At 42.8% G+C, this 25600-nt stretch overlaps 9 protein-coding genes across 9 annotated transcripts; 3 read left to right on the forward strand and 6 right to left on the reverse strand.

Moving 5' to 3' along the window:
• Window positions 1-9: 9 nt before the first annotated feature.
• Window positions 10-524, reverse strand: LOC105416158 (histone H3). Its single transcript, XM_011618421.2, has one exon. The coding sequence runs from the start codon at window positions 462-464 to the stop codon at window positions 54-56; it is 411 nt and encodes a 136-aa protein (XP_011616723.2). The 5' UTR covers window positions 465-524; the 3' UTR covers window positions 10-53.
• Window positions 525-770: 246 nt separating this feature from the next.
• LOC101078211 (histone H2A) lies at window positions 771-1522 on the forward strand. The gene has a single exon (XM_003979053.3). It carries the CDS (start codon window positions 821-823, stop codon window positions 1196-1198), a length of 378 nt encoding a protein of 125 aa, XP_003979102.1. The 5' UTR covers window positions 771-820; the 3' UTR covers window positions 1199-1522.
• Window positions 1523-1581: 59 nt separating this feature from the next.
• On the reverse strand, window positions 1582-2366 carry LOC105419151 (histone H1-like). The gene has a single exon (XM_011620542.2). The coding sequence runs from the start codon at window positions 2313-2315 to the stop codon at window positions 1719-1721; it is 597 nt and encodes a 198-aa protein (XP_011618844.2). The 5' UTR covers window positions 2316-2366; the 3' UTR covers window positions 1582-1718.
• A 2113-nt stretch (window positions 2367-4479) lies between these two features.
• Window positions 4480-4917, reverse strand: LOC115251291 (histone H2B 1/2-like). The gene has a single exon (XM_029843021.1). It carries the CDS (start codon window positions 4899-4901, stop codon window positions 4527-4529), a length of 375 nt encoding a protein of 124 aa, XP_029698881.1. The 5' UTR covers window positions 4902-4917; the 3' UTR covers window positions 4480-4526.
• A 2328-nt stretch (window positions 4918-7245) lies between these two features.
• On the reverse strand, window positions 7246-8493 carry LOC115251330 (piggyBac transposable element-derived protein 3-like). Its single transcript, XM_029843138.1, has one exon. It carries the CDS (start codon window positions 8491-8493, stop codon window positions 7246-7248), a length of 1248 nt encoding a protein of 415 aa, XP_029698998.1.
• Window positions 8494-14930: 6437 nt separating this feature from the next.
• LOC101061272 (very-long-chain enoyl-CoA reductase-like) lies at window positions 14931-20976 on the forward strand. The gene is made up of 13 exons (XM_029843024.1): window positions 14931-15016; window positions 15446-15496; window positions 15898-15949; window positions 16132-16176; window positions 17493-17596; window positions 18672-18787; window positions 18994-19099; window positions 19220-19292; window positions 19369-19412; window positions 19499-19556; window positions 19631-19719; window positions 19793-19838; window positions 19922-20976. Exons 1-13 carry the CDS (start codon window positions 14993-14995, stop codon window positions 20047-20049), a joined length of 936 nt encoding a protein of 311 aa, XP_029698884.1. The 5' UTR covers window positions 14931-14992; the 3' UTR covers window positions 20050-20976.
• A 147-nt stretch (window positions 20977-21123) lies between these two features.
• On the reverse strand, window positions 21124-21710 carry LOC101077337 (histone H3). The gene has a single exon (XM_003967832.3). The coding sequence runs from the start codon at window positions 21576-21578 to the stop codon at window positions 21168-21170; it is 411 nt and encodes a 136-aa protein (XP_003967881.1). The 5' UTR covers window positions 21579-21710; the 3' UTR covers window positions 21124-21167.
• A 111-nt stretch (window positions 21711-21821) lies between these two features.
• Window positions 21822-22591, forward strand: LOC101077111 (histone H2A). The gene has a single exon (XM_003967831.3). The coding sequence runs from the start codon at window positions 21940-21942 to the stop codon at window positions 22315-22317; it is 378 nt and encodes a 125-aa protein (XP_003967880.1). The 5' UTR covers window positions 21822-21939; the 3' UTR covers window positions 22318-22591.
• Window positions 22592-22797: 206 nt separating this feature from the next.
• On the reverse strand, window positions 22798-23499 carry LOC105416979 (histone H1-like). Its single transcript, XM_011607766.2, has one exon. The coding sequence runs from the start codon at window positions 23446-23448 to the stop codon at window positions 22852-22854; it is 597 nt and encodes a 198-aa protein (XP_011606068.2). The 5' UTR covers window positions 23449-23499; the 3' UTR covers window positions 22798-22851.
• Between the last annotated feature and the right edge of the window lie 2101 nt (window positions 23500-25600).

Here is a 25600-nt window from a genome sequence, read left to right on the forward strand (position 1 = left end):
AGAGTTGATGTGGCTCTTAAAAGAGCCTTTGTTAATGTGTATGAGCAGCTAGTTTAAGCTCTCTCTCCGCGGATACGACGGGCGAGCTGGATATCTTTGGGCATGATGGTGACCCTCTTGGCGTGGATGGCGCACAGGTTGGTGTCCTCGAAGAGACCCACCAGGTAGGCCTCGCTAGCCTCCTGCAGAGCCATGACAGCCGAGCTCTGGAAGCGCAGGTCGGTCTTGAAGTCCTGAGCGATCTCCCTCACCAGGCGCTGGAAGGGCAGCTTGCGGATGAGCAGCTCGGTGGATTTCTGGTAACGACGGATCTCCCTGAGAGCCACGGTACCAGGCCTGTAACGGTGAGGCTTCTTCACTCCGCCGGTGGCCGGGGCGCTCTTCCTGGCAGCCTTGGTGGCCAGCTGCTTCCTGGGAGCTTTTCCTCCGGTGGATTTACGGGCGGTCTGCTTGGTTCTTGCCATTTCTGCGTTTCACCCTCTCACGAGCCGAAAGGACAAATTTACACAAACTACTACGAAGGCGCCGCTCTTAAAGGTACGGAGCAGCTGGCCCAACGATGACGCGGCTTCACACCCGGAGTCGTGATTGGTTGAAGGATGGTCGTGGCGCTCAGCCCCGAGCAGGCAGCGACCCACCAGGCGAAGTGCCGCTCCTTATTGGTGGATGCTGTCGTTTTAAAAGTCCGCCAAAGTTCGGAGCGAGCGGCTTTGTCTCGGATTGGTCGGGCAGGCTCAGCGGATCCGCTCGTGAACTATAAATAGAGAGCGTAGCAGGTCAGGGTTTCACGGACTCGCGTGTCTTCGATAAGTACATAAAGATGAGTGGTCGAGGAAAAACCGGCGGCAAAGCCCGCGCTAAGGCCAAGACTCGCTCTTCTCGGGCTGGGCTCCAGTTCCCAGTGGGCCGTGTTCACAGGCTGCTCCGCAAGGGCAACTATGCTGAGCGCGTTGGCGCCGGCGCTCCTGTGTACCTGGCCGCTGTGCTGGAGTATCTGACGGCTGAGATCCTGGAGTTGGCTGGAAACGCTGCCCGCGACAACAAGAAGACTCGTATCATCCCCCGCCACCTGCAGCTGGCTGTGCGCAACGACGAGGAGCTGAACAAGCTGCTGGGAGGAGTGACGATCGCTCAGGGCGGCGTGTTGCCCAACATCCAGGCTGTCCTGCTGCCCAAGAAGACCGAGAAGGCCAAATAAGTGTCTTTCTGTCCGAGCACCAAACGGCTCTTTTCAGAGCCACCCACACTGTGATAAAGCGCGATTGTCCTAGGCTGTAAAGAAACGTAAATTCGATTAGGATGACTAACGTCAACCAGTGACTGCTGCGACAAGACTCAATCTTTTATAAAAACTAGTGTTGAATGCGCATCCCATCAATGATCTTAAGCTAAACCGGTCAAGGAAAACGACTGGCATTTGTCATTAACCCAGCATGAATCTGTTTACATTTGTCAATAAAATTTGGAATTCAGCTTTATATTGGCAAGTTCCAGGATGGAGTCATAAGTCAGTGTATTAAAAACTAAGAAGTAAGCCCTCCTAATCGTGTGTATGTATACACACAGCCCCTGGGGTTATCTTATAACCCTCATTAGTTATTTGTCATAGTGTGCATGTCTGAAAATCAAGCTGTAGCAGTAGGAATGATGTCTGAGATGTGGTGGTGGCTCTGAAAAGAGCCTTTTGAAAGAACCCTCTCAGGGTTGCTCGCCATCCTTTACTTCTTCTTGGGTGCTGCCTTCTTGGCTTTAGGCTTGGCTGGAGCCTTCTTTGCTGGAGCTTTCTTGGCTGCAGGTGCCTTCTTCGTCACTTTCTTGGGACTTCTGTTCACCTTCTTGGGGCTTTTTGCGGCTTTCTTCGCTGGAGCCTTCTTTGGAGACTTCTTGGTGGCTGCGGGCTTCTTGGCTGCTGCCGCTTTAGGCTTCTTGGCTTTTGGGGCTGCCTTCTTGGCCGCGGGCTTCTTGGCTTTCGGGGTTGGCTTCTTGGCCGCGGGCTTCTTGGCTTTTGGTTCCGCCGCCTTCTTGTTCATCTTGAAAGACCCAGAGGCTCCGGTGCCCTTAGTCTGGACCAGAGTCCCCTTGGTCACCAAGCCCCTGACGGCGATCTTGACACGGGCCTTGTTCTTCTCCACATCGTACCCGTCGGCTGCCAGATTCTTCTTCAGGGCGGCCAGAGACACGCCGTTGCGTTCCTTGGATGCGGACACGGCCTTAAGGATGAGCTCGCTGATGCTCGGGCCCGATCTCTTCACTTTGGTAGCCTTCTTCTTTGCGGCTTTCGCCGGAGCGGCTGGTGCTGGCGCTTCTTCTCCCATCTTCGTCGATCGTTGTCTCAATGAGGTGACGAGTCCGTGGGACAAAACTGCACTTAAACGCACCATGCGGACCGTGAAGACTCAACCCGCTGGCCGCCTGCTCACAGCCGTCTGCAGGGCGCCGCACTTGTGCTTTCTCTCCTTCCAGAAAATGTGAACAAACGAAGGAAACCGAATCGCCGAATGCTGCCCGTGGACCGAACCGACAGCGAACACTTTCTTCTACACACTCGAGTCACAAAAGCTTCCCATAGCTGCGCTGTTTCATTTGTTTAGCCACGAAACCTCAACGACTCACCGTCACAACCACCGACGTCTGGAGACATTCACCTGCTAAATCTCTCCTAAAATCTGTGAAAATGCAACAACCTTCATCTAGAACACGTTTCCTGGTAGATCACAAGTTTCTTCATTGACTCCGGCTGAAAACAATAATTTAATTCTGAACACTTTTTCAAAAACGGGAGTTATTCTACAAGCAGCAAACACATTTCTGATGGTTGAGGCTCGATGGCGGCAGCGCCGATGTCAAACTCGTTAAACCCGATTTCTAAAGATTATTCTAAAACAATGATTAAAAAACACTTTACATATCTTTAAGAAGTTACATTTATCATACTATTTGTACACATTCCTTCATAGCTGGCTGGCTTTCAAATGTCCGAGAGTCCTTTGTAGCTTGAAAGTGAACGAAGAACTTTGCAAAAGTGACCGTGCTAAAGTCTATCATCTTACTTTGAATTCCCGAACTCGAATCTGGACTAGAATTTATTCTTGAGACGTTAATTGTCTCCTCCGTTAAAATTGTCATTTTTTTCTTGAAAAGCACAAAATGGACAATATCAGATTACATTTTATTTCTCATTTTGCCAATTGTCTAATAATATGCCACAGAATTTTATTACCAGAAACAAAAACAATTCTTAGCACTTACTGCTAAAACACCACTGGCATTAAGGAAATCTCAGTTACAATGCTATAGAATGTATGTTTTACAACTTAATATCGGGTGCCAAGACATATTGGAAGTCTTAAATTTGTACAATATCTGATACAACTGCGTCATCCACTTTGTGTGGTCACTCCATTTTGTGCATGTGCTACACCAGGGGTCACCAACACAGTGCCCGTGGGCACCAAGTCGCCCGCAAAAACCACATGAGTCGCCCGCAAGCCTGTTCTAAAAATAGCAAAACTCAAGTGAGGTGCGTCTAAGATTTTTTTCTACCGCTATTTTTTTTTAAATCACACCTGCATTTACATAGATTTTAAAATGACAATGTCTTAAAAATAAAAAAAATATATAAATAAAATTAAGGTGAACTCTGACCTAGTTCAAAGGTCAGTATTGTGCGCATGAAAGAACCTCTGCGGTTGTGGAGAATAAACTAGCGGGCACTGAAGATGGTGAGTGGAGTGCAATTTTCTACCCCAAAAACATGGTAAAAAGAAGACAGTAAATTTATCATTTTCAAAGTGAATGGAGGAAGAGTCATTTTTTACTACTGTGAAAGGAAGGTGTGTATGTTGCATCTGTGGGGCGACTGTGATGACGGCGAAGCAGCACAATGTGGAGCGACGCTTCACTACGCGTCATGAAAGCTACAATGCTAACGACCCACCGGGAAGCATTCTACAGTAGCTAAAAAGTGTGTTTATAAAATGTAACAGATTTTGAGCAGAATTGCAGTAGATTTGTTCAGTTAAGATTTATTCAATATGAAAGTTATCTTTTTTGAATGTTGCATAACTTTTAAAACATGGTTCAACATAGTTTATGAATTGTTAAAATGGTTTAGTTTATGGTTGAAAGGGTCTGGTGAAAACTCGACATTTTCTTTTCTGATCAAATGTAGAAGTGATCATCTGAACAATTGCTGAGATTAATAATAATAATAAAGTGTTGAATATTGATCTTTTCTGTTGCCCACTCTAAGTTATTGATACACAATTTTTTTTTATTTTGGAGAAGTGTCAAGCAGTAGCCCTTCACACGACTCGGTACCCATGACGTTGCTCTTGGTTTCAAAAAGGTTGGTGACCCCTGTGCTACACGTTTAAATGTTAAATCATGGTGACTATCCTGAAGAAAAATGTAAAAATAAGCAGTTTATATTTGTTGTAATTGACATGGCTTGAGGAACTTTACTCGAAAGGGGATGTGGTGGCTCTTAGAAGAGCCTTTGGTTGAACGAGGACGCTAGCAGAGGTCTACTTGGAGCTGGTGTACTTGGTGACGGCCTTGGTGCCCTCAGACACAGCGTGCTTGGCCAGCTCCCCGGGCAGCAGCAGCCTGACAGCGGTCTGGATCTCCCTGGACGTGATGGTGGAGCGCTTGTTGTAGTGAGCCAGACGAGAGGCCTCGGAAGCGATGCGCTCGAAGATGTCGTTGACGAACGAGTTCATGATGCTCATGGCCTTGGACGAGATGCCGGTGTCGGGGTGCACCTGCTTCAGCACCTTGTACACGTAGATGGCGTAGCTCTCCTTCCTGGTCTTCCTCTTCTTCTTGCCTCCTTTGGCGGCCGTCTTGGTCACGGCTTTCTTGGAGCCCTTCTTGGGGGCGGACTTGGCTGGTTCAGGCATTCTGCTTCTACAGATAGTAACTCAGAAAGAGGGGAGGGTCGCTCTTTATACCAGCGTCATGGAAATACCACTGTGTGGTCTCTCTCGTGTGATTGGCTAGATCATAACCACGTGACTTTTTTACTTGAGCGGTTAACGTTTACCCCCCTCCTTCGTCCACAGTCATCATCTGGAATTGAATATTGTATGGGTGGATATCAAAAATATTGGAAATTATAAAATGACAATGAATAAGTAATGAAAAATAACCAGGAAAGGACAATACAAGATATGAAGTAATTATGTTAAACATAATTAGCCCTATCAACAAATGTTAAAGTTTAAAATTTGATGTGAAGTCTTCGCCCTTTGTTTACCAAACACAACTCAATGAATGAAACATCTTCCTGGCTGAAAAGGGTCATTTAAAAAAAAGACATCAAGACTGGTGTATTTTTGTGGGTCTGCCTCAAATGTAGAATTCATACTAAATATTTAATAATTTTTACCTCATTTTTACAACACTTCTTATTTAGTTGCTTTGTGTGTCCGATCCCGAGATGAAATAAATTTAAACAAAGTCTGGTTATTGGGAGTAAATAGCGTAGCTGAAATAATAATATATTATATATTGAATAATATCAATGCTTTTAAGATGATTTGTTTCTCTTTTGTAGCAGTTCTTTGTCTTTGCCCTCCCAGGTTTCATTGTAAACATCTTTTTTACTTAGTTGTATGCCTATATTTTTCATTGTTTCTTTGGTTGAAGTGGCTGGTTATGTTCCTTACCAAAGCAGATGCCCACTGTGTTTGGCATCAGATTATGCATGTCTTTCTGTCAATTGGATTAAGTTCAATTTGCTTTTTAATCAACTGACCTCACCTGCATAACCCAGGGAGACTTTTCAGCCATTTTTTTCTGCACAACTTAATATTTCCTTTGTCATTGCCTTCTGGGTACATTTTCTTATCAAAATACCTTCATTCACATTGCTTCTTATAGGTACAGGTAGTCTGGAACAGTATGCAGATTTAATATGGTATAAATATTTTTTCCCATTTTATCAATCTTCACTTTTCTGAATTATCATGCAGATCGTTGACTAAGCTTTAGCATTTTATGGTTTCCTTATCAAACAAACTTTATTTAAGTTTTACACAGGATACAATACATTACATACAGTAAAGCCTCCCTCTTTTTCAACTTTTGGATAAAACCTCTTTTTTTGTTACTTCTCTTGTGGTTCCTCAAACGAAATTGGTCGCTATTTTAATTTATTTAAAAAAGGTCTGGTTTTGGGGAGGGAAGATTGTGACCAAAAACAGAATAAGATATTTTTTATTAAAATGATTTTTGTTTTGCAACTGAACGATTTATTTTCCCATTTCTGTAATTCTTTTCATTTCTTTTTCCTTTGGTTCCCAGTTTTCACTGTAGCTGTCTTTGTTGCTTAGTTTTATCCCTCAGGTTCTAATTGTTTCTTTAATTTGTTCATTTAATTGTGGCTGGTTATCCACCTTACCAAACCACACGCCCTCTGTTTTCTCATGGTTAACCCATTTAATCCCAAATTTTTCCCAGACACAAAAATATCCAAATCATGTGTCATTAGTATCCCTTTGAAACCAATTGACAGACTGAATATAGTGCTATTTGACCTGTGCAGTGTGTTTGTGTGTGTGTGTGTATGTGTGTGTGTGTTTGTGTGTGTAAGCATGCGCGTGTGTGCGAGCACGAGTGTATAAAATCCTTATATTAAAGGCTAGTTATTATCACTTTTAAAAGTTCCAGCATTGCCTCTAAATGCTCTCTCATTGTAGTTTGAATATTTTACATATAAGCCTTATACTATCGGCTAGCAATATGAATACTTGGAGCACCAACAAACAACAACAATCATCAATGTATTTCAACATTGTAACTTTAGTGCAACTTACTTTAGTGCAACATTCATTTGAAAACATTCATTTTTAGTGCAAAATTCATTTGAACACATTCATTTTTAGTGCAGTATACATTGAACACACTGAACATGAAGGTAAACATTTAGGATAGAGGTAGCCGGCTGAACATGCTTTCAAGTATAGGCCTACACTGACTGACTGAAAAACAAAATAAAATAGGTTGTAGAACAAAGAGCAAAGCAACGCCTTGAATGACTACAAAATAACATCTTTTCCTGGAACATTTATGACATTTTGATGGGTATTTTTTTTCAGCTTTTCTTCCTAGACTCCAAAGTACTGTTTGTTTGTAACTGTATGCAACCACTCGTGTGTGTGTGTGTGTGTGTGTGTGTGTGTGTGTGTGCATGCTTTTGAACTCTATGTCCAACTGCATTCTCCTGTCTTTCCTGTTTTTCTTCTACACTCCATGGTACAGCTTGAAGCACTCAATGTGCAGTGGTACTTTGCATTTCTCACATGCATAGGTTGTGCGTTTCTCACAATGGCGACATCTCTGGAACCGGTGCATCGTGTTAATTGGCCAGTGGGAAGCTTTGTCGTATCTTGCCTGATCTTCAACGGTAGCATTCAGTAGAGATCTCCTTCCATGGCTCAGTGGTTTCGTTCCAAACCTTTGCAGAAGAGACTGTGAGACTATCCTTGAGAAGGTGAGCAGGTCGATGGTCCCTCCAATAACATCTCTGTAAAAGAGATGGCCATTTACAAGAGCACTGTTGATAGACCATGCAAAGATGGGCCACCACCACTTCTTTGACCTGATTGAGATATGGTATCGTGAAACCTGTAGGTCGTGAAGGTCTACACCACCCATGTGCTCATTGTATCGGCTGATGCATTTTGGTTGTTGGACGTTGTCAAAGGCACGTCGATGCCTGTTCCGTCTCTTGACAGAGGTCTCAGTGTATTTTTCATCCATGTTTGTTGCCACTGTGACCATGTTATTGTCTTTCCAACGGACCAGCAGCTTCTCTCCTTGGCACAGAATCTCAGAGGTTCCCCTGGGTAACTTCATGAAGGCATTCAGTGGTGTGAATGGGACATCAAACAGGCAGTTCTGCCTCATGGTTCCAGAGCTCCCATATCCTCTTTTTGTCATCTCATCCATGAGTGAAAGAGTGGTAAAGAGGTTGTCATGGAAGAACTTGCAACCTTGAGGCACCTGAGCTTGCTCTGCCAAACCTATGATAACACTGGGTCCCTGACCCAACCCTGTCTCTGGGAGGAGAGTGTGTGATCCACAATATGGCTCCATGTGGTACATGTATCCACTGGATGAGGCGAGGCTCCGCACCTTGTAACCAAAGCGAATTGGTTTGCCTTTGATGAACTGTTTACATCCATGTCGGCCGTAGTATGGGATCATGCTCTCATCCACTGACAGCCATTCATGAAATGGCATGATTTTGTATGAGTGATTGAGCTCAGAGAAGATGGGTCTAACCTTAAAAAATGGGTCATCAGTGATCTTGGTGTTGTCAACCACATGAACTGAGGCCATTATATCATCAAAGCGGTTTCTCCGCATTGCACCTGAAATGCTCTCATTGTGTACATCATTGTCGACTGACCAGTACATGTGTCTTCTTGGGACAGAGCTGTATCCACTTGCAATTAGGATCCCATAGAAGGCTAGGAGCTCATCCATACTTAAATTCAGTTGCTTTCCCTTGGTTTGGGTGGAATAGAGGTTGGATATTTCAACTGTGATCTCTCTCAGGGTGGGTGGATACATCAGTAAGAAAACATCCACTGGGTTGGAGCAGCTTTGCTTTACACATTCTGCAGCATTTGGTCTGTATACTGTGTATTCTGGAATAACAGCAGTGGAAGGCCTCTTGGATCGCTTAAATACTCTATCTTTATTTTTGACCACTTGCAGTTTTGCCCTCGGTTCTTCTGGCTGACTTGGCTGAACCCTTTGGCGCTTAGAGGCCCTTGGGTCTTCTGTCTGGACCCTCTGGCGCTTAGAGGCCCTTGGGTCTTCTAGCTGGCCTTCATTGTTATGGCAGGAGGTGGTGGAGCTGGAACAGGGGAAGGGGGAAGGAGGTTGGGGAGGGGAAGGGGGTGTGGTGAAGGGGAGGCCATCATTCCAATCATGTTCTGTTTGCATAACTTCTGCATATGCATTCAACAGACTTGCTGGCAAATGACCTGTTTCCCCCTCATAGTCCATGTCAGACCCATCACTGTCACAATCACTGAGTACAGCATCTTTTTCATTTTGAGGGATGATTGCAATGCTGCATGCTTTGTCTTAGAACTCATCTTGATCCAACAAATCAAGAACTTGACTCAAAGTAAATCTAAAAGAAAACACAGCAGAAAGTTTGCTAGTTAGCTAGCTAGTCTTCCTGGGGTCCATGTGTGTGTGTGGTGTGCTTGTGTGTGCCTACCTGTAATTGCGTGTGTGCGTGCATGTGTGGAAAGTTGGGTAGAATTAGTTAGCTAGCTAGTCGTGTGTGTGTGTGTGTGTGTGTGTGTGTGTGTGTCTGTGTGTACAATTAGGTACAAAGTTAGGTAGCAGCAGAAAGTAAGGTAGAACAGTTAGCTTATGTGTATTAGCATGTAGATACAATGGGTTATCCCACCGGTCACTATTGTTGCCAGTGACATGTTTGTGAGTTCTATGACCACATTAAACAAAGTTAAGTAATTGCAAATGCATATATCAATACTAGACACCTTAAACATGATGTGTACCAAAAATCTATGTCCTATCTTTATGTTAACATATTTTACTAACCTTTTCTGTGGGAGCTTTCTTGCCGCCATCCTCTTCTCTTGGCGCAAACAGGAAGTAAACAGCTCTGGTCATGTGACAATTTACAGTAAACGTGCAACACTGCAAATATTTCATTGAGACCCTTTATTATTTCAATATCTGCTGGAAGTGCATTGATAGATCATTTAGTAACATTTTTATAGCCTTAGAAATGAAACATTTTTTTACGGTCACTATTGTGACCGGTGGTACCATCGTACCACTATCGCGTACGTCTTTAAAAAATTATTTATGTGATCCAGTTAATTTTGTTTTTTATAATGACTGTAACATCATCTGCGTAGGCCTATGACATGATTCCCCCCCCCCCCCCCCCCCATTTCTGATTCTGGTACCATTCAACCCCTTATCCTGTTTTTATTGTCTTCATTAATGGATTGATTGCACGTACATATAGAGCCTTTGAAAAGAGGCAGCCTTGTTTCACACCTCGATGTATTTCGAATTTATCAGTTAAAATGTCATTTACATTGATTTGCACTGTTGATTTTGCATTCAGTAGTTTTATTAAATTTATAAAATCTTTTTCAAATCCATACTACTTTAAAACGTTATCCAATTTCTGTGCCTGTGTGGTCTAGCGCCTGGCAGAGTAATCATGTAGTACTCTTCCATACCAATGGGTGACAGCAGTAGCTACCGTATTTTCCACTCCAAAGGCTTTGTAAGCAGAGTGAAGGAAAAAAAAATAGATGTGATCATTACACACTGTTTTTTACATGCGAAACCCTCGTAGCCAAGACTTTACCAGCAGACCTCGTTCCTGTGTTGGATGATGTTGTGCGCATAGTAAACTTTGTGAAGTCACAACCTGTGAAAAGTCGCATATTTGCGGCTTTGTGTGAGGAAATGGGAGTGGCACATAAAGTACTTATTATATAGGCCCTATATAATGAGTACTACCTCTTTTATGTATTAATGTAATTATTCCCTGATAAAAGGAGTTATGGAGTTTTCCCTCCCTGATGCATGTGTTACACACTGAAGTCAACGGATCTGCTATTTCTTCTATGCATTTTATATAGAATTCTGGGCCATCATCAGTCCATCTGGGCCAGGAGCTTGACCTTTATTCATCTGAATAATTGCTCTTTTACCTCTTCCAGAGATGTTTGGCTGCTAAACTTAACTCAAACTGATTCTTGCTCTGCGCTCTTCCACTATTAAAAACTCAACTGAGGATGTAATGGAAATCACATAAGTAGACCATTCTGGTTCATTCTCTGGAAGGTCAAAGTGTTGCTCCTGGATTCTTAGAAGCCCTGCTGGCCGAAACAGGAACTACAGACTCCCTGGAACATCACCAGCTGTTCTATACACAGTACTTTCTGATGCTTTGTTTTTACATTCTATTAGAAAGATGTATGTTGGTAAATAAAAAAATATATTAATTTGAGATGGTTTCATTTATTATCTCATTTTAATCTAATCTGATATAAACTCACCAAATACTTAAAGCTGCGAATTAAGACACACACACACACACACAGTGTATAGGACCTGAATGAGTTGGCAGCTAATTGCAGTACTTTGTGTTGCATTTTTTGGATGAACAAGCAGACAGGTGCCTTCTGAGCAGAAATTGAGGCACTGAAGACAAGGTTAAAATAAATCCTGTCAACAGCTCAGACTTTCTAGAATCCCCAGCATAACTATGCAACACATCAATTTTTGCCAGAGAGAGGAACACCAGGCAGCAACAGGAAGTTGTCACTTGTTTTATACACTTCAAAGTTGTGGTATTGTGCCATGCATCTTTTACAATAGAGAGACCTAATTTTTAACTGGGTGCCGAAGCCGCACCATGGTGTGCACTGAAGAAGCAGCTTCTTTGCTTACCTAAAGGGGTCTGTTGGGGTTGCTGGGATGTCACCTGATGTCACCTGTGCTTTTCTGACAGGATTTTTACAAAGAACTAAAGTTTGTGTTCAGCTTGCTGGTAAGAAATGGTAAGCTGTTGTGGCAATCACAACTTTTGGCAGCTTCAGGTAGGACAGGGTTATCCCCATGACCTCCCAAAGGTGAAGTGTCAGATAATCACCTCAACATCAACTTGGAAGGAAATATCTATTTAAGCATGTTAAGGTAAAAGAAAACTTACAACCAAATGTCAGGCGGCCAGATATACTGTAAACAAGTCAGTCTGGGTCATTCTCTGCAGAGAAGACTGGACGCCAGTGTTGACAATAAACCCCATCATTTACTCTCTACTCCATCTGTCTATAGTGAGTTCCTGCACCACGTTTCTCTCAGGACCATGGACTCTGACTTGGAGATGCTGATCCGCATCCCATTTGTTGGAGGTCCCTGTTCAATGGTGCCAGAAGAACTACATCATCCGCAAAAAGCAGCGACGAGATCTTCCACCCACAGAACTCGACACCCTCCACTCCCCGGCTGCGCCTAGAAATTCTGTCCATAAAAGTTATAAACAGAACCGGTGACAAAGGGCAGCCCTGGCAGAGTCCAACCCTCACTGGGAACGAGTCCGGCTACCAAACTCCTGCTCCTTTGGTACAGGGACTGGATGGACCAGCCATGACCTGTAGGCGTCTTTCTTCAGTTTGACGACTCCCCTCACCTCTGGTGTCCACCATCGGGTACGGGGATTACGGCCACGACCAGCACCAGCGGCCTTGCAGCCACAGCTCGCGACAGCCGCCTCGACAATGGCGGAGCGGAACATGGCTTATTCAGACTCAATGTCCCCTACCGCCCTCGGAACACGATCAAAGCTCTGTTAGAGGTGGGAGTTGAAGAACAGCCTGACGAGTTCCTCCACCAAGCGTTCCCAACAGACCCTCACTAAGCGTTTGGGCCTGCCAGGTCCGCGCGGTGGCTTCCTCCCCCACCTGATCCAACCCTTTCGCTCGACCGCTAGAACCCCAACGTCGAACTAGAGAGTCTGGGGGCAAGCAAAAAGCCCACCCCCGCTCTCCGTCTCTCACCCTGAGCAACTCCAGCGTAGAAGAGTGTCCAACCACCCTCAAGGACTTGGGTTCCTGAGCCGATGCTATGTGTGGAGGTGAGGCCGACCATATCTAGTTGGTAACGCTCAACCTCCCCCACAAGCATCAGCTCTTTCCCCGCCAGTAAGGTGACGTTCCATGTTCCAAAAGCCAATTTCCATAAGCCTTGGTCCACCGCCCAATCCACACTGCACCGGACCATTCATGCTCCTCCTGCAGGTGGTGGGTCCACTGGAGACGGGAGTGTCCACATAGCTGGTTCAGGCTGGGCCCGGCCGGGCCCCATGGACGTTGGCCCGGCCACCAGGCGCTCGCCATCGAGCCCCAGCCCCAGGCCTGGCTCCAGGGTGGGGCCCTGGTAACCCTCTGGGCCGGGTACGCGGCTTCCCTTTTAGATGTTCCATGATGGGTCTTGAACCATTCTTTGTCTGACCCTTCACCTAGGACCAATCTGCCTTGGGAGACCCTACCAGGGACAAACTGCCCCGGACAGCATAGCTCCCAGGCTCATTAGGGTACGCAATCTCCTCCACCACGATAAGGTGATGGTTCACGGAGGAGATCCTATAAAGTCAAATAATTTATTTTGCTCGCCCCTCCCGTCGCATCTTCACGCCCTTCACCTCCTCTTCTGACTCCTCAGACCTGCTCAGTAATGAAGCAGGAATCATTCAATTCAATTCAATTAGTCTTTATTTATATAGCATCTGATACAATCAAAGTGTCTCTAGAACTCTAGAAAAATAGGGTCTGACCACCCCAACAAGCAACAGTGGCAAGGAAAAGCTCTCTTTCACAGGCAAAAACCTTGAGCAGGATCAGGCTTATATAGAGATGTGCTCCTGCTGATGGCCGGCTGGGCCGAGAAGGAGGAGAAGGGGGAGAGGAGAGGTAGAAGAGAGAATAGGCATAAATTATGGAAATACATTCATGACAACAAGTTGTCAGTATTAGAGCTGAGGGGAAAATAACATTAATATCTGCTTCTCCTCCTGTGTCAATTTCAGTGTCACCATCCTGGGTTCTGTTTTGACCCTTTTGGAGTCACGCCAACACTTGTAACTAAGTCAACTAACCATCTCATTCAAATTAAACAGTAAATTAACCCGGTGTTGACTCATGTTGATGTTCACATTCAACATGGTCAATTTATTCCATATTCATTAGTTTCAGGTTTAGTTTAAGGGTGAACAAAAATCTATTGTGTAATTTAATTTTAATTAAAAGCAAAAGACATTACCCCTTTAATTGCAAAGATTATGTTGCTATCTCAAGCATTTATCTTACAGCTCAGTTCAGTCTGAGGCTTGATTGAATCATAAAGACACACTGACCAGCAGAGGACAGCATCAACTTGTAGTAGACTGAAAATGTTAATGTGTAACAGACTTCATGATCCAGTTTGAGACTTACCACATGTGTTTTATTATTTAGTTTTTTGTGTTAGTTGAAGGATGTTGTGCTGTTATTCACAACTGATGTTGGCATTTAGTCTGATTTTGTTGTTAATATGCAACTGTTGCAAAATAGAAAGTGTTCAAAGCTGTTTTTTCACTTATATATATATATCATTTTTACACTTCAACAACCTGCTTTGCACATAGATTAACATACTATGCATTCATTGAAATGTTTGGAGAATGAAAATGGAATGGAGAGAAGTTCATAATATATCTGGATAATTTTTGTGGGGAAAAAACAAACAAATGTTGCTCAGAGTTATTGTTGCCAGATTGAAGCAGCTTTAGCTCTCAATTTTATAACTATTCTTACAGTCATTATTAACAAGAGTTCAGTGATTGCATCACCGCCTCGTGCCCACCTGGGTTCTCTCAGAGTTCTCCAGATTTTAGTCAACTACAGTCAAAAGACATGTACTTGGGGGACTGGTGAGTCAGCTACTCTGGAATTGACCTTCAGCGTGGATGCAAATGTGAATGCTTGTTTTTTTTCTTTTCTTTTCTAAAAGTTAGCCCTGCTGGTCGCTCGTCCAAAGTGTACCGTGTCTCAGCTTGAAGGCAGCAGGTTTATGCTCCAAGTCTGGCCTGATTGTGTGTTTCTGAGACTGACTGGAGTCTTCGTCGGAACAAGTTAAATTTTTCCAGGTTCTCTCCCAAGGGGCCTGACACCCATTACAAGAAAGGAGATGGATAGGGAGACAGGTGGATACAGCAGAAAATGTGCACAATTTCGGGAGCATGAGAGAGAGTGTGAGAACAGAGAAAGAGAGAGAGAGAGAAAGAGAGAGAGAGAGAATGAGGCCAGAGAGAAGAAGTCTGTCCACCATCTGTCCTTGGAAGAAGAACATTTGAATGAGGATGGAGAGTTTGTGTGCTGCCTATGTTTATAGGGCCTGGTCCTTCCCTCAAAGACAAAAGAGACAATACAGCCACATGAATCGGAGCACCTTCTTTGAGGTAAGCAGGGGTATGAATGCCTATCATTGAGCTGTCAGCATTGAGGAAGGGTTAATGAGAATTTACTGTACAAATTCATTGTGTGGTATTGGTGCTTGGAAGCAGACACACACCTGTACGAAATAACATGTGCATCTAGATCAGGACTCACTTTCTAATTAGATTCAATGGATGCATGTGAGTTTAAAAGGTCACAGATGGAACAGGTACCTATTCACCTCTGTTGTATTTCTTTTTCGGTCTATAGTTATAAACTTTATTTATATCTCTGATTTCATTTACCTTTATCACTAGAACCACTTTACAAGAGAATTTGCTTTGCTTTTTATAAGCATCTTTGAAGTCTCTTTCTTTACCGTGATGTGCTGATGTCAAATCCGCTTTCCATGAATGGTGGCAAGTGACTGGAATTCCTTTTTTTTCCTTCAGGTGAAGGTCCTGGATGCCAAGACCAAACAACAGCTTTGTTTTTTGGAAAAGGTACCCTAAAACATGTGTGGCCACAGCTAAATAACAAAGTCTCGCATCACATACAGCAGCATATATGAGACATGCAAATCTAAATGGTGTCCATTGGAGAAAAAAAAAAAAAAAAAAAAAAAAAAAAAAAAAAAAAAAAAAAAAAAAAAAAAAAGGGAATTTGTTGCATGCAACTGGGATTATTTTAGATAATCAGGTATGGGTCTCATGTATGGACACTGTGAAGAAGAGCAAAATGAACGATCAAGACAAACAAAAATAAATATAGTGGTGACTCTTTAATTGTGTGTCTTAAAGGTGAAACAGGACATGAAAGGGGAAGTTAGATATATGAACCATAAATGAAGAACTGTATGGCTGCTATATAAGGATTTCATCCTGTATGTATGAAATTTGTGCAGGTGGAACCTTCTTCAACTGTTGGAAACATCAAAAGTCTTTTGCATAAATCATGTGAGTGTTTTCCAGATGACTCAGCTTTTAATCTGCTGTTGGTCTCGTTCACAATATGAAATTATATATTCGAATGTCAAATTACTTTAAGTAAATTACATTTAACTTTTGCCTTAATGGTTCTTGTGACATCATTGCCTGAACAAACTGTCCCTTTGTGCATCTGCATCTAATCCACTCAGATCCTCACTTGTATCCAGCACGACAAGCACTGAAACTTCATCCTAGTAAGTCTATTGTTTATGTTTATATGGCTTAGGCCTACCGCCATAGCGGCATTTATTGAGCCAGCTTCTCCATCTTTGCTACATGTTATAGTGTTGCTTCAGGAACTGTAGCTGGATTTTTTTTAAATCGAAGCAATAGGGAATTTTCAAGTTCAAGTTTAGTTTATATAGAGCCCAAAATCAAATTTTGTTTGCTTCAGAGGCCTTTAAGAGCTGCACAGTTTTGACATCCTCTGTCAGACCATCGAACCAGGTCAGGAAAACCTCAAAACCCTTTTCGGGAAAATGAAGAAACATGAAGGAGAACCACATATGTGGGATCTTTCTCCCTGGGATGGACAGAAAGATACAATAAATGTCACATATACAGAGAACCACAGCATTAACAACAGTAATATATAGTAAATAAAAAAGAAAAGAAATCCATAGAGATATTTGGTCCACTCCTCCTATGATTCTTGATGGACTGTATCCAGGATCAGCTAGACTAGAAAAAAGGAAAGGCTCCGGCAATAATATGTGCATTTATGTGAGATGGATATATATTTTGAACAGAGCCATAACGAAAGAATTTGCTGGCACCTACCATTCAGAAGAAATTTGCTGTAAAAGTAAAAACAAGCATAATAAGCCAGCTGAGGTCTGTAAATGCCCAGCACTTACTCATGAGACCTTTTATAAATGTCCTTCGATTAGAGAAATATTACCTGTGATGCAACCACTAAATTTAAAGAGGACAGAATATGTGCTGAAAAATATCACCCAGTTCTTTGGAAACAGTATGTTTCTCTCCTGGCTGCTACCTGTGGAATAAAAGGAAGACACATTTCCTTTTTAAATAAACTTTATTGAAGTTTTACATGGGATACAATTTAAAAAAACAAACAAACCCATAGATGATATGAACAAAATTCCATTATTTACCCATTTATAACTTTCAGACAAGCAAAATATGACTTCTATGCTAGGGCCCTTTCCAGCATCAACAACTGGGTTTTTTGTTCTAATTTTGGTACAATCAAAATATAAAATATTGATATGTTGTTGTTTATGTTTAAATCTACTTGTGAGATCTTCTCCCACACCTCTCTGGAGCTCTGACAGTCAAGCAATAGATGTTCCATTGGTTCCTCCTCCTGGCAATTGTCAAATGGGCACTTCACGGTTTTAGCATAACAGCTTTATTGAACAAGTGCCTGTACCACTATTCAACCCACTGTCAGCCATGCTGTGTCTTTTACTTAGAGAGGTTTTTATTGATTTTTTTTTTAAAAAAGACACATACCCATGTCACACCTTTGCTTTTCCTTTTTCAGAAAAGAAATTACTGAGAGATGATGAAATCTTAAAGAATCTACTGGTTGGGACCACTGTCACAATTTATTTCAGAGATCTTGGACCACAGATAGGCTGGACAATGGTAAGAAACATTGCTGTTGACTTCTTATTTTATTGTTTACTTATATTGTTTTCTGTTAGATTTTAATAAAGCTTACTTAAAAAGGTAAGTGTTACGTGAGCGTTAAGGAGGCCAGGACCCAGATGCAGAGTGCAAACCAAAGATTCTTTATTGACAAAAATCCAAACGGTCGAACTAAGTAGCAACAAAAACTCTACGAAAGTCGAGAAAAGTACAACGGAAAGCAGTGACTAGGCACTGAAAAAAAAACGTACTACTCGAGAATATAAGCGAGGCGAAGGGCTGGTGATCTCTGGGAGCTGGCGTTAGGTATCGAGGCATGAGCAACAATCCGGCACCGGAGGCGAAGAGGGGAGAGCTTAAGTAGTAGCCACTTTAGGCGAAACGAGCTGCAGGTGCGCCAGAAGCTCAGCCCTCTCGGAGATCGGCCCGCCCCTAAATGACGCTCCTGCAGGTAGAGGAGGAGGTGAGAAGTCTGAGTGACATCCAGAAAACCGAACCACAACAGTAAGAGTCAGCCACCAAAGACAATAGCCACCGTCCCCTGAAGTTGTGGGGGGAGTCTAAGGAGACACCCAGACTTTTCTTTTCATAAACACGTCCTCCAGCTATCCTGAATACGGTCACAGCTGGCTCCTCTCAATATAGGGGCTATACTCTGAAGGATGCTCCCTTAGAAATAGAGTGAAAGGCTCCTCCACATCAGTGTGGAGGAAACTTTTTGGCTGCCTGTATCCAGCATTTTGTTCTTTCAGTCGTGATCCAAAGTTCATAACTATAGGTGTAGGTAGGAACTTTGATTGACCAGTAAATCCAGAACTGTCCTTCTCAGCTCAGCTCAGCTCCTTCTATCCCACAACAGACCAATAGAACGACCACATTACTGTAGGTCCTGCAAAGATCAGCCTGTCAATCGTGATGTCCAACAAAAATACATTTTTTTTCCTTTTACGAATATAAAAACATGATAAAATTTGCAGTTCCATCCTTATTTTTTATATACTGTATATATTCCAAAAATCAAATTATTTACTGAGACCATATAATGTTAATTTTTTTGTTCTTCCATTTGCAGGTCTTTTTTGCAGAGTGCATCGGGCCTCTTGTCAGCTATCTTCTGTTTTATTTTCGAGTCCCGTTCATTTACTCAGACAGATATTCCTCAACAGTGAGTCCTCATCATGTTGTCACGTAAGTGGCCAATAAAGAAAATGTAATTCTTTGTTGTTGTCAGTTTAGTCTTTCACCAATTAGTACCAAAATATTACACATAAGACAATTGGACACTCTCAGATAAATGTATTATATTTTGCCACACTTTAAATTTGTATAATAATTCGGTGCACAAATCACAATAATGAATGTACAGTATTATTAATTCTTCATCTGTTTCCAAGATTGGCTTGTGCCTGTCATACTTTCCATTACGTGAAGAGATTGATGGAGACTATATTCGTGCATCGCTTTACCCGCGGGACCATGCCTCTCAGATCAATAGTCAAAGTAAGAGCGCTTTACAGCTTGAAAAATAGAGCTTCTCAAGTTGTATTTCCATAGAGTATCGAATAAATCTTTTATAGTTTATTTTGCAAGATAACTGTGTTGTTATTTTTCTTCTCATAGAACTGTGCCTATTACTGGGGTTTCTCTGCTTGGTGTGCTTACTGTATTAATCACCCTCTGTATACACCTCCATGTAGGTCAATGACTACACATGCAGCTTTACCTCATAAATCTGTCAGAGCAACACATCTGCATCTCTATCTTTACAGCATACGGAGAACTACAAGTGAACTGTGCATTAGTCGTCTTTGTGGTACGTATACAGTGACCTGAAGCAGCAGAAGTCCACCTTGAATGAGTGTGTAAGATTGAGCTGTGAATTTCTTTCTGCCTTCCAAGCTGTGCGAATTAGGCAATTTCTCCTCACATCTTACCCTTAGTGGACTCAGAGGAAATGGCAAGATGACTTAAATTTCTAGTTTGTGAAATCTAATATTCAAATAAATTCAATTACTTTCAAATATTTCTCAGGTCCAAGGAGCCAGTGCTTTCCTGTGCCAAGTAAAAACCCATTTACATGGCTATTTTTCCTTGTGTCATGTCCAAATTACACATATGAGGTAAGGGAAAACCTCAACTGTGAACCATGATGACAGTCATGTGTAGTGTATTAACCACTCTTTTTATTCTTAGGCTGGAGCTTGGGTGAGCTTTACCATTATGACCCAGTGTCTTCCAGGTACAACGCATGTTTTTAAAGCATGAATGCATTTAACAACCCTAAATAAGTAGGTTGAAACATGCAAATATTTTGCATTTCAGTGGCATTTTATACATTAATGGCATTCATCCAAATGACTATATGGGCCAAAGGGAAGCACCGAGCATACAGCACAGAGTTCAAGGATTATCCAAGCCTGAGGATGGCCATTATCCCCCTGATTCTTTGAGAAACATTTGGGGTTTTTTTGTTTGGTATTTAAATTATAGGTAAAATACAAATCGGGGAGCTAAATGTGGGTAATAATATCAATGAAATAAAATGGGATACTAGTTGTCAGACAAGCTCTAAATTGTAGTGAAGCTGACGTTTAAGGCTATAAGTTCTGCACCCAGCTCTTGTAAGCATGGCAGCAAAAGACAAAACGAATTAGGTGCTTTGAACTCACTCTTGTGGTTTCTTCTCTTTTTTGGTATTAACTCAGGGTTATTCATTCTTTATCACTTTCATTTAATGTATAAATCCAGAGTTGCTGGAAGAAAAACATTTCCAGAAATAAGTTCAGAGATTGTGATGCTTTGACAAACACGATGTACCAGTGAAAAGCAGACAGCTGAGCTAAGTCTGACAGATGATCAGGATATACATTACAGGAGATAACTTGATAATTCTCACAGGAGAGTTTTGCTGAAAATTAGGTTGCACTTTTGTTCTTATTGTTACCGTTTAAAACTGCATGAATAAACTTCTAAGTTTAAAACTCTTTATTTTACCCATCTATGAAAGGCAAAGTTGCTTGGCTTTGAAGAAAAAGGTAATGGGCCTAAACATTTTTAACAGTGATCAAATTTCATTTAATTTGGAAGGCCTATAACGATAGAATGTGGATCATATACCAGTAGAATGAATTGGATGACACTCTTAAGAGGCTCTATAACTGACTGAAGTGAACAGAAAATGAACATTGATCACATTTCAGTGAAAGACAGGTGATTATTTGAATTGATATTACAGCCAATCTATATTGAATTTACAAGGACATTTTTGTATTTAAAAAGGAATGAGGTTAAAGAATATTTTATGAAATTGAACAATATTGAACTGACATGCAGCATGGATTAATTTATTTCCAGATAAATTGCTGGATTAATGAGCACATTAATAAATACTAGATAAACTATGATTTTCAAAATAGATGTATTTGTGTACAATAAACATTTAATGCCTGGACTAAGAACTGCAACAGTGATTTAAAAAAAAAAAAGTTTCAGTTCTAGGAATAATCTTATTTAGAAGAGTTGATGTGGCTCTTAAAAGAGCCTTTGTTAATGTGTATGAGCAGCTAGTTTAAGCTCTCTCTCCGCGGATACGACGGGCGAGCTGGATATCTTTGGGCATGATGGTGACCCTCTTGGCGTGGATGGCGCACAGGTTGGTGTCCTCGAAGAGACCCACCAGGTAGGCCTCGCTAGCCTCCTGCAGAGCCATGACAGCCGAGCTCTGGAAGCGCAGGTCGGTCTTGAAGTCCTGAGCGATCTCCCTCACCAGGCGCTGGAAGGGCAGCTTGCGGATGAGCAGCTCGGTGGATTTCTGGTACCGACGGATCTCCCTGAGAGCCACGGTACCAGGCCTGTAACGGTGAGGCTTCTTCACTCCGCCGGTGGCCGGGGCGCTCTTCCTGGCAGCCTTGGTGGCCAGCTGCTTCCTGGGAGCTTTTCCTCCGGTGGATTTACGGGCGGTCTGCTTGGTTCTTGCCATTTCTGCGTTTCACCCTCTCACGAGCCGAAAGGACAAAATTACACAAACTACTACGAAGGCGCCGCTCTTAAAGGTACGGAGCAGCTGGCCCAACGATGACGCGGCTTCACACCCGGAGTCGTGATTGGTTGAAGGATGGTCGTGGCGCTCAGCCCCGAGCAGGCAGCGACCCACCAGGCGAAGTGCCGCTCCTTATTGGTGGATGCTGTCGTTTTAAAAGTCCGCCAAAGTTCGGAGCGAGCGGCTTTGTCTCGGATTGGTCGGGCAGGCTCAGCGGATCCGCTCGTGATCTATAAATAGAGAGCGTAGCAGGTCAGGTCAGGGTTTCACGGACTCGCGTGTCTTTGATAAGTACATAAAGATGAGTGGTCGAGGAAAGACCGGTGGTAAAGCCCGAGCTAAGGCCAAGACTCGCTCTTCTCGGGCCGGGCTCCAGTTCCCAGTGGGCCGTGTTCACAGGCTGCTCCGCAAGGGCAACTATGCTGAGCGCGTTGGTGCCGGCGCTCCTGTGTACCTGGCCGCTGTGCTGGAGTATCTGACGGCTGAGATCCTGGAGTTGGCTGGAAACGCTGCCCGCGACAACAAGAAGACTCGTATCATCCCCCGCCACCTGCAGCTGGCTGTGCGCAACGACGAGGAGCTGAACAAGCTGCTGGGAGGAGTGACGATCGCTCAGGGCGGCGTGTTGCCCAACATCCAGGCTGTCCTGCTGCCCAAGAAGACCGAGAAGGCCAAATAAGTGTCTTTCTGTCCGAGCACCAAACGGCTCTTTTCAGAGCCACCCACACTGTGATAAAGCGCGATTGTCCTAGGCTGTAAAGAAACGTAAATTCGATTAGGATGACTAACGTCAACCAGTGACTGCTGCGACAAGACTCAATCTTTTATAAAAACTAGTGTTGAATGCGCATCCATCAATGATCTTAAACCGGTCAAGGGAAACGACTGGCATTTGTCATTAACCCAGCATGAATCTGTTTACATTTGTCAATAAAATTTGGAGTTCAGCTTTATATTGGCAAGTTCCAGGATGGAGTCATAAGTCAGTGTATTAAAAGTTAAGAAGTAAGCCCTCCTAAGTGTGTATGTGTATATATTGTGTGTGTAGGTATGTATACACACAGCCCTTGGGGTTATTTTATGACCCTCATTAGTTATTTATCATGGTGTGCATGTCTAAAAATCAAGATGTAGCAGGAATGATGTCTGAGATGTGGTGGTGGCTCTGAAAAGAGCCTTTTAAAAGAACCCTCTCAGGGTTGCTCGCCATCCTTTACTTCTTCTTGGGTGCTGCCTTCTTGGCTTTAGGCTTGGCTGGAGCCTTCTTTGCTGGAGCTTTCTTGGCTGCAGGTGCCTTCTTTGTCACTTTCTTGGGACTTCTGTTCACCTTCTTGGGGCTTTTTGCGACTTTCTTCGCTGGAGCCTTCTTTGGAGACTTCTTGGTGGCTGCGGGCTTCTTGGCTGCTGCCGCTTTAGGCTTCTTGGCTTTTGGGGCTGCCTTCTTGGCCGCGGGCTTCTTGGCTTTCGGGGTTGGCTTCTTGGCCGCGGGCTTCTTGGCTTTTGGTTCCGCCACTTTCTTGTTCATCTTGAAAGACCCAGAGGCTCCGGTGCCCTTAGTCTGGACCAGAGTCCCCTTGGTCACCAAGCCCCTGACGGCGATCTTGACACGGGCCTTGTTCTTCTCCACATCGTACCCGTCGGCTGCCAGATTCTTCTTCAGGGCGGCCAGAGACACGCCGTTGCGTTCCTTGGATGCGGACACGGCCTTCAGGATGAGCTCGCTGATGCTCGGGCCCGATCTCTTCACTTTGGTAGCCTTCTTCTTTGCGGCTTTCGCCGGAGCGGCTGGTGCTGGCGCTTCTTCTCCCATCTTCGTCGATCGTTGTCTCAATGAGGTGACGAGTCCGCGGGACAAAACTGCACTTAAACGCACCATGCGGACCGTGAAGACTCAACCCGCTGGCCGCCCGCTCACAGCCGTCTGCAGGGCGCCGCACTTGTGCTTTCTCTCCTTCCAGAAAATGTGAACAAACGAAGGAAACCGAATCGCCGAATGCTGCCCGTGGACCGAACCGACAGCGAACACTTTCTTCTACACACTCGAGTCACAAAAGCTTCCCATAGCTGCGCTGTTTCATTTGTTTAGCCACGAAACCTCAACGACTCACCGTCACAACCACCGACGTCTGGAGACATTCACCTGCTAAATCTCTCCTAAAATCTGTGAAAATGCAACAATCTTCATCTAGAACACGTTTCCTGGTAGATCACAAGTTTCTTCATTGACTCCGGCTGAAAAAAATCATTTAATTCTGTACAATTTTTCAAAAACGGGAGTTATTCTACAAGCAGCAAACACATTTCTGATGGTTGAGGCTCGATGGCGGCAGCGCCGATGTTAAACCCGATTTCTAAAGATTATTCTAAAACAATGATTAAAAAACACTTTACATATCTTTAAGAAGTTACATTTATCATACTATTTGTACACATTCCTTCATAGCTGGCTGGCTTTCACGTCCGAGAGTCCTTTGTAGCCTGAAAGTGAACGAGGAACTTTGCAAAAGTGACCGTAATAAAGTTTTATACGACTATCATCTTACTTTGAATTCCCGAACTCGACATTCTAACGATTTTTCACTCTAATTTTTCGTGAAAGCAATAAAATGGAAACAGATTCTTTCCTAGGTTCTGTCCCCTTTTTATATTTAAAAGTGCAGGCAACACATTCATATAATATGGAATGATCCAGTAATGCTAAAATAATTGTTGTTCCACTCGGAACAATAACAAGCTTCTTTCAGCACGATTTCTAAAGCTTATTCTAAAATAACGATTAAAAAAATACTTTGCATATCTTTAAGGTTTATGCGGTGGTTTCAATGCCTACACAGTACAAAAGGATATAACTCAACAACCTCTGAAACGGACAAATGCAAAAAAACACTAAAATCAATGAGCGAGAAATGTGGCATAAAGGATGTTTTTAAAGTCTTGCCCCCCTCCCCATAAAATAGATTTTACGAGATTTGATAACACAAAAACAAGAATAGACTTATGTATATATTTCTTACAAAATTTAATACAAAAACAATGTGTTAGTAAAGTCTGACCATCTGACTTAAGCATTCCTGCAACTTGGAAAAATCAATAGAAAAGTTTCTTGACAATTGACAAATGCTGGCTTGTTTAAGAATCCTGAAATCGTAACAGGACTAGAGAAAGAACTCAACATGATATTCCAATAAAACTTGAATCCTAAAAGACCCAGGTATCTTCCTCTGGGAGACCATTCAAGACAAAATTTTCATTTTTTTGTAAGTTTCCTTGTAGATTGTTAAACAAAAATGGGAACTATTGCGACTTAATGGGAAAATATGTTGATCCCCAAGCAAAAAAATGGATAAAACACATTAAGACATTATTAACCTGGATGACATCAAGTTACAACTGAAGAAAATGAACAATGTCTCATGCAACCTGTGCCCACAAACAGGAGTCATTGGGAGCAATGGACCTGATAACAAAAAGAGGGAGTTTTAGAAGTAATGGACTTAGGTCTAAAATTAAAGATTGGGTATTGCAAAAATATTTCCTCAGGACCCAACATAAAGGCTGCTTGGGTAATAAAAATTCTTACCTGGTCTAAAAAGAGAGAGATATCAATGGGGGCATATAGCAGTCCAGACAGTTCTGAAATGGTGCTATGTTACAATGAAGAGGAGGAGGAAACAATGGAACGTCTATTGCTTGAGTGTCAGACGACTAACAGAAGATATCACTTAAAGTTTAAACATAAACATCAAGAGTAAATCAGTATAATATGGAATTTTTTTAGAAAAACTTTCCTTACTCCAACAAGAGCTCTTTCGGATGGTTATTTGCATCACTGTAACAAAGTTACGTGTGTGTGGTGGTGACTTAGCTAATTTGTACATCAACAACACTGTGTGGTTGAACAAATAACAGCTGAGCTGAAGAAGCAGATGACACGGGACTTAAGAACAAACAACACCTTGGCA

Source organism: Takifugu rubripes, chromosome 10 (genome assembly GCF_901000725.2).
Source record: "Takifugu rubripes chromosome 10, fTakRub1.2, whole genome shotgun sequence".
Taxonomy (NCBI): Eukaryota; Metazoa; Chordata; class Actinopteri; order Tetraodontiformes; family Tetraodontidae; genus Takifugu; species Takifugu rubripes.

Bases quoted from the DNA above. Each gene is read 5' to 3' on its own strand.
- LOC105416158 (XM_011618421.2), bottom strand. From the start codon at position 464: ATGGCAAGAACCAAGCAGACCGCCCGTAAATCCACCGGAGGAAAAGCT.
- LOC101078211 (XM_003979053.3), top strand. From the start codon at position 821: ATGAGTGGTCGAGGAAAAACCGGCGGCAAAGCCCGCGCTAAGGCCAAG.
- LOC105419151 (XM_011620542.2), bottom strand. From the start codon at position 2,315: ATGGGAGAAGAAGCGCCAGCACCAGCCGCTCCGGCGAAAGCCGCAAAG.
- LOC115251291 (XM_029843021.1), bottom strand. From the start codon at position 4,901: ATGCCTGAACCAGCCAAGTCCGCCCCCAAGAAGGGCTCCAAGAAAGCC.
- LOC115251330 (XM_029843138.1), bottom strand. From the start codon at position 8,493: ATGGATGAGCTCCTAGCCTTCTATGGGATCCTAATTGCAAGTGGATAC.
- LOC101061272 (XM_029843024.1), top strand. From the start codon at position 14,993: ATGAATCGGAGCACCTTCTTTGAG. The intron at 19,557-19,630 runs GCAAGATGACTT...AATATTTCTCAG, and splicing joins TAGTGGACTCAGAGGAAATG to GTCCAAGGAGCCAGTGCTTT. The intron at 19,839-19,921 runs GTACAACGCATG...TTTGCATTTCAG, and splicing joins TATGACCCAGTGTCTTCCAG to TGGCATTTTATACATTAATG.
- LOC101077337 (XM_003967832.3), bottom strand. From the start codon at position 21,578: ATGGCAAGAACCAAGCAGACCGCCCGTAAATCCACCGGAGGAAAAGCT.
- LOC101077111 (XM_003967831.3), top strand. From the start codon at position 21,940: ATGAGTGGTCGAGGAAAGACCGGTGGTAAAGCCCGAGCTAAGGCCAAG.
- LOC105416979 (XM_011607766.2), bottom strand. From the start codon at position 23,448: ATGGGAGAAGAAGCGCCAGCACCAGCCGCTCCGGCGAAAGCCGCAAAG.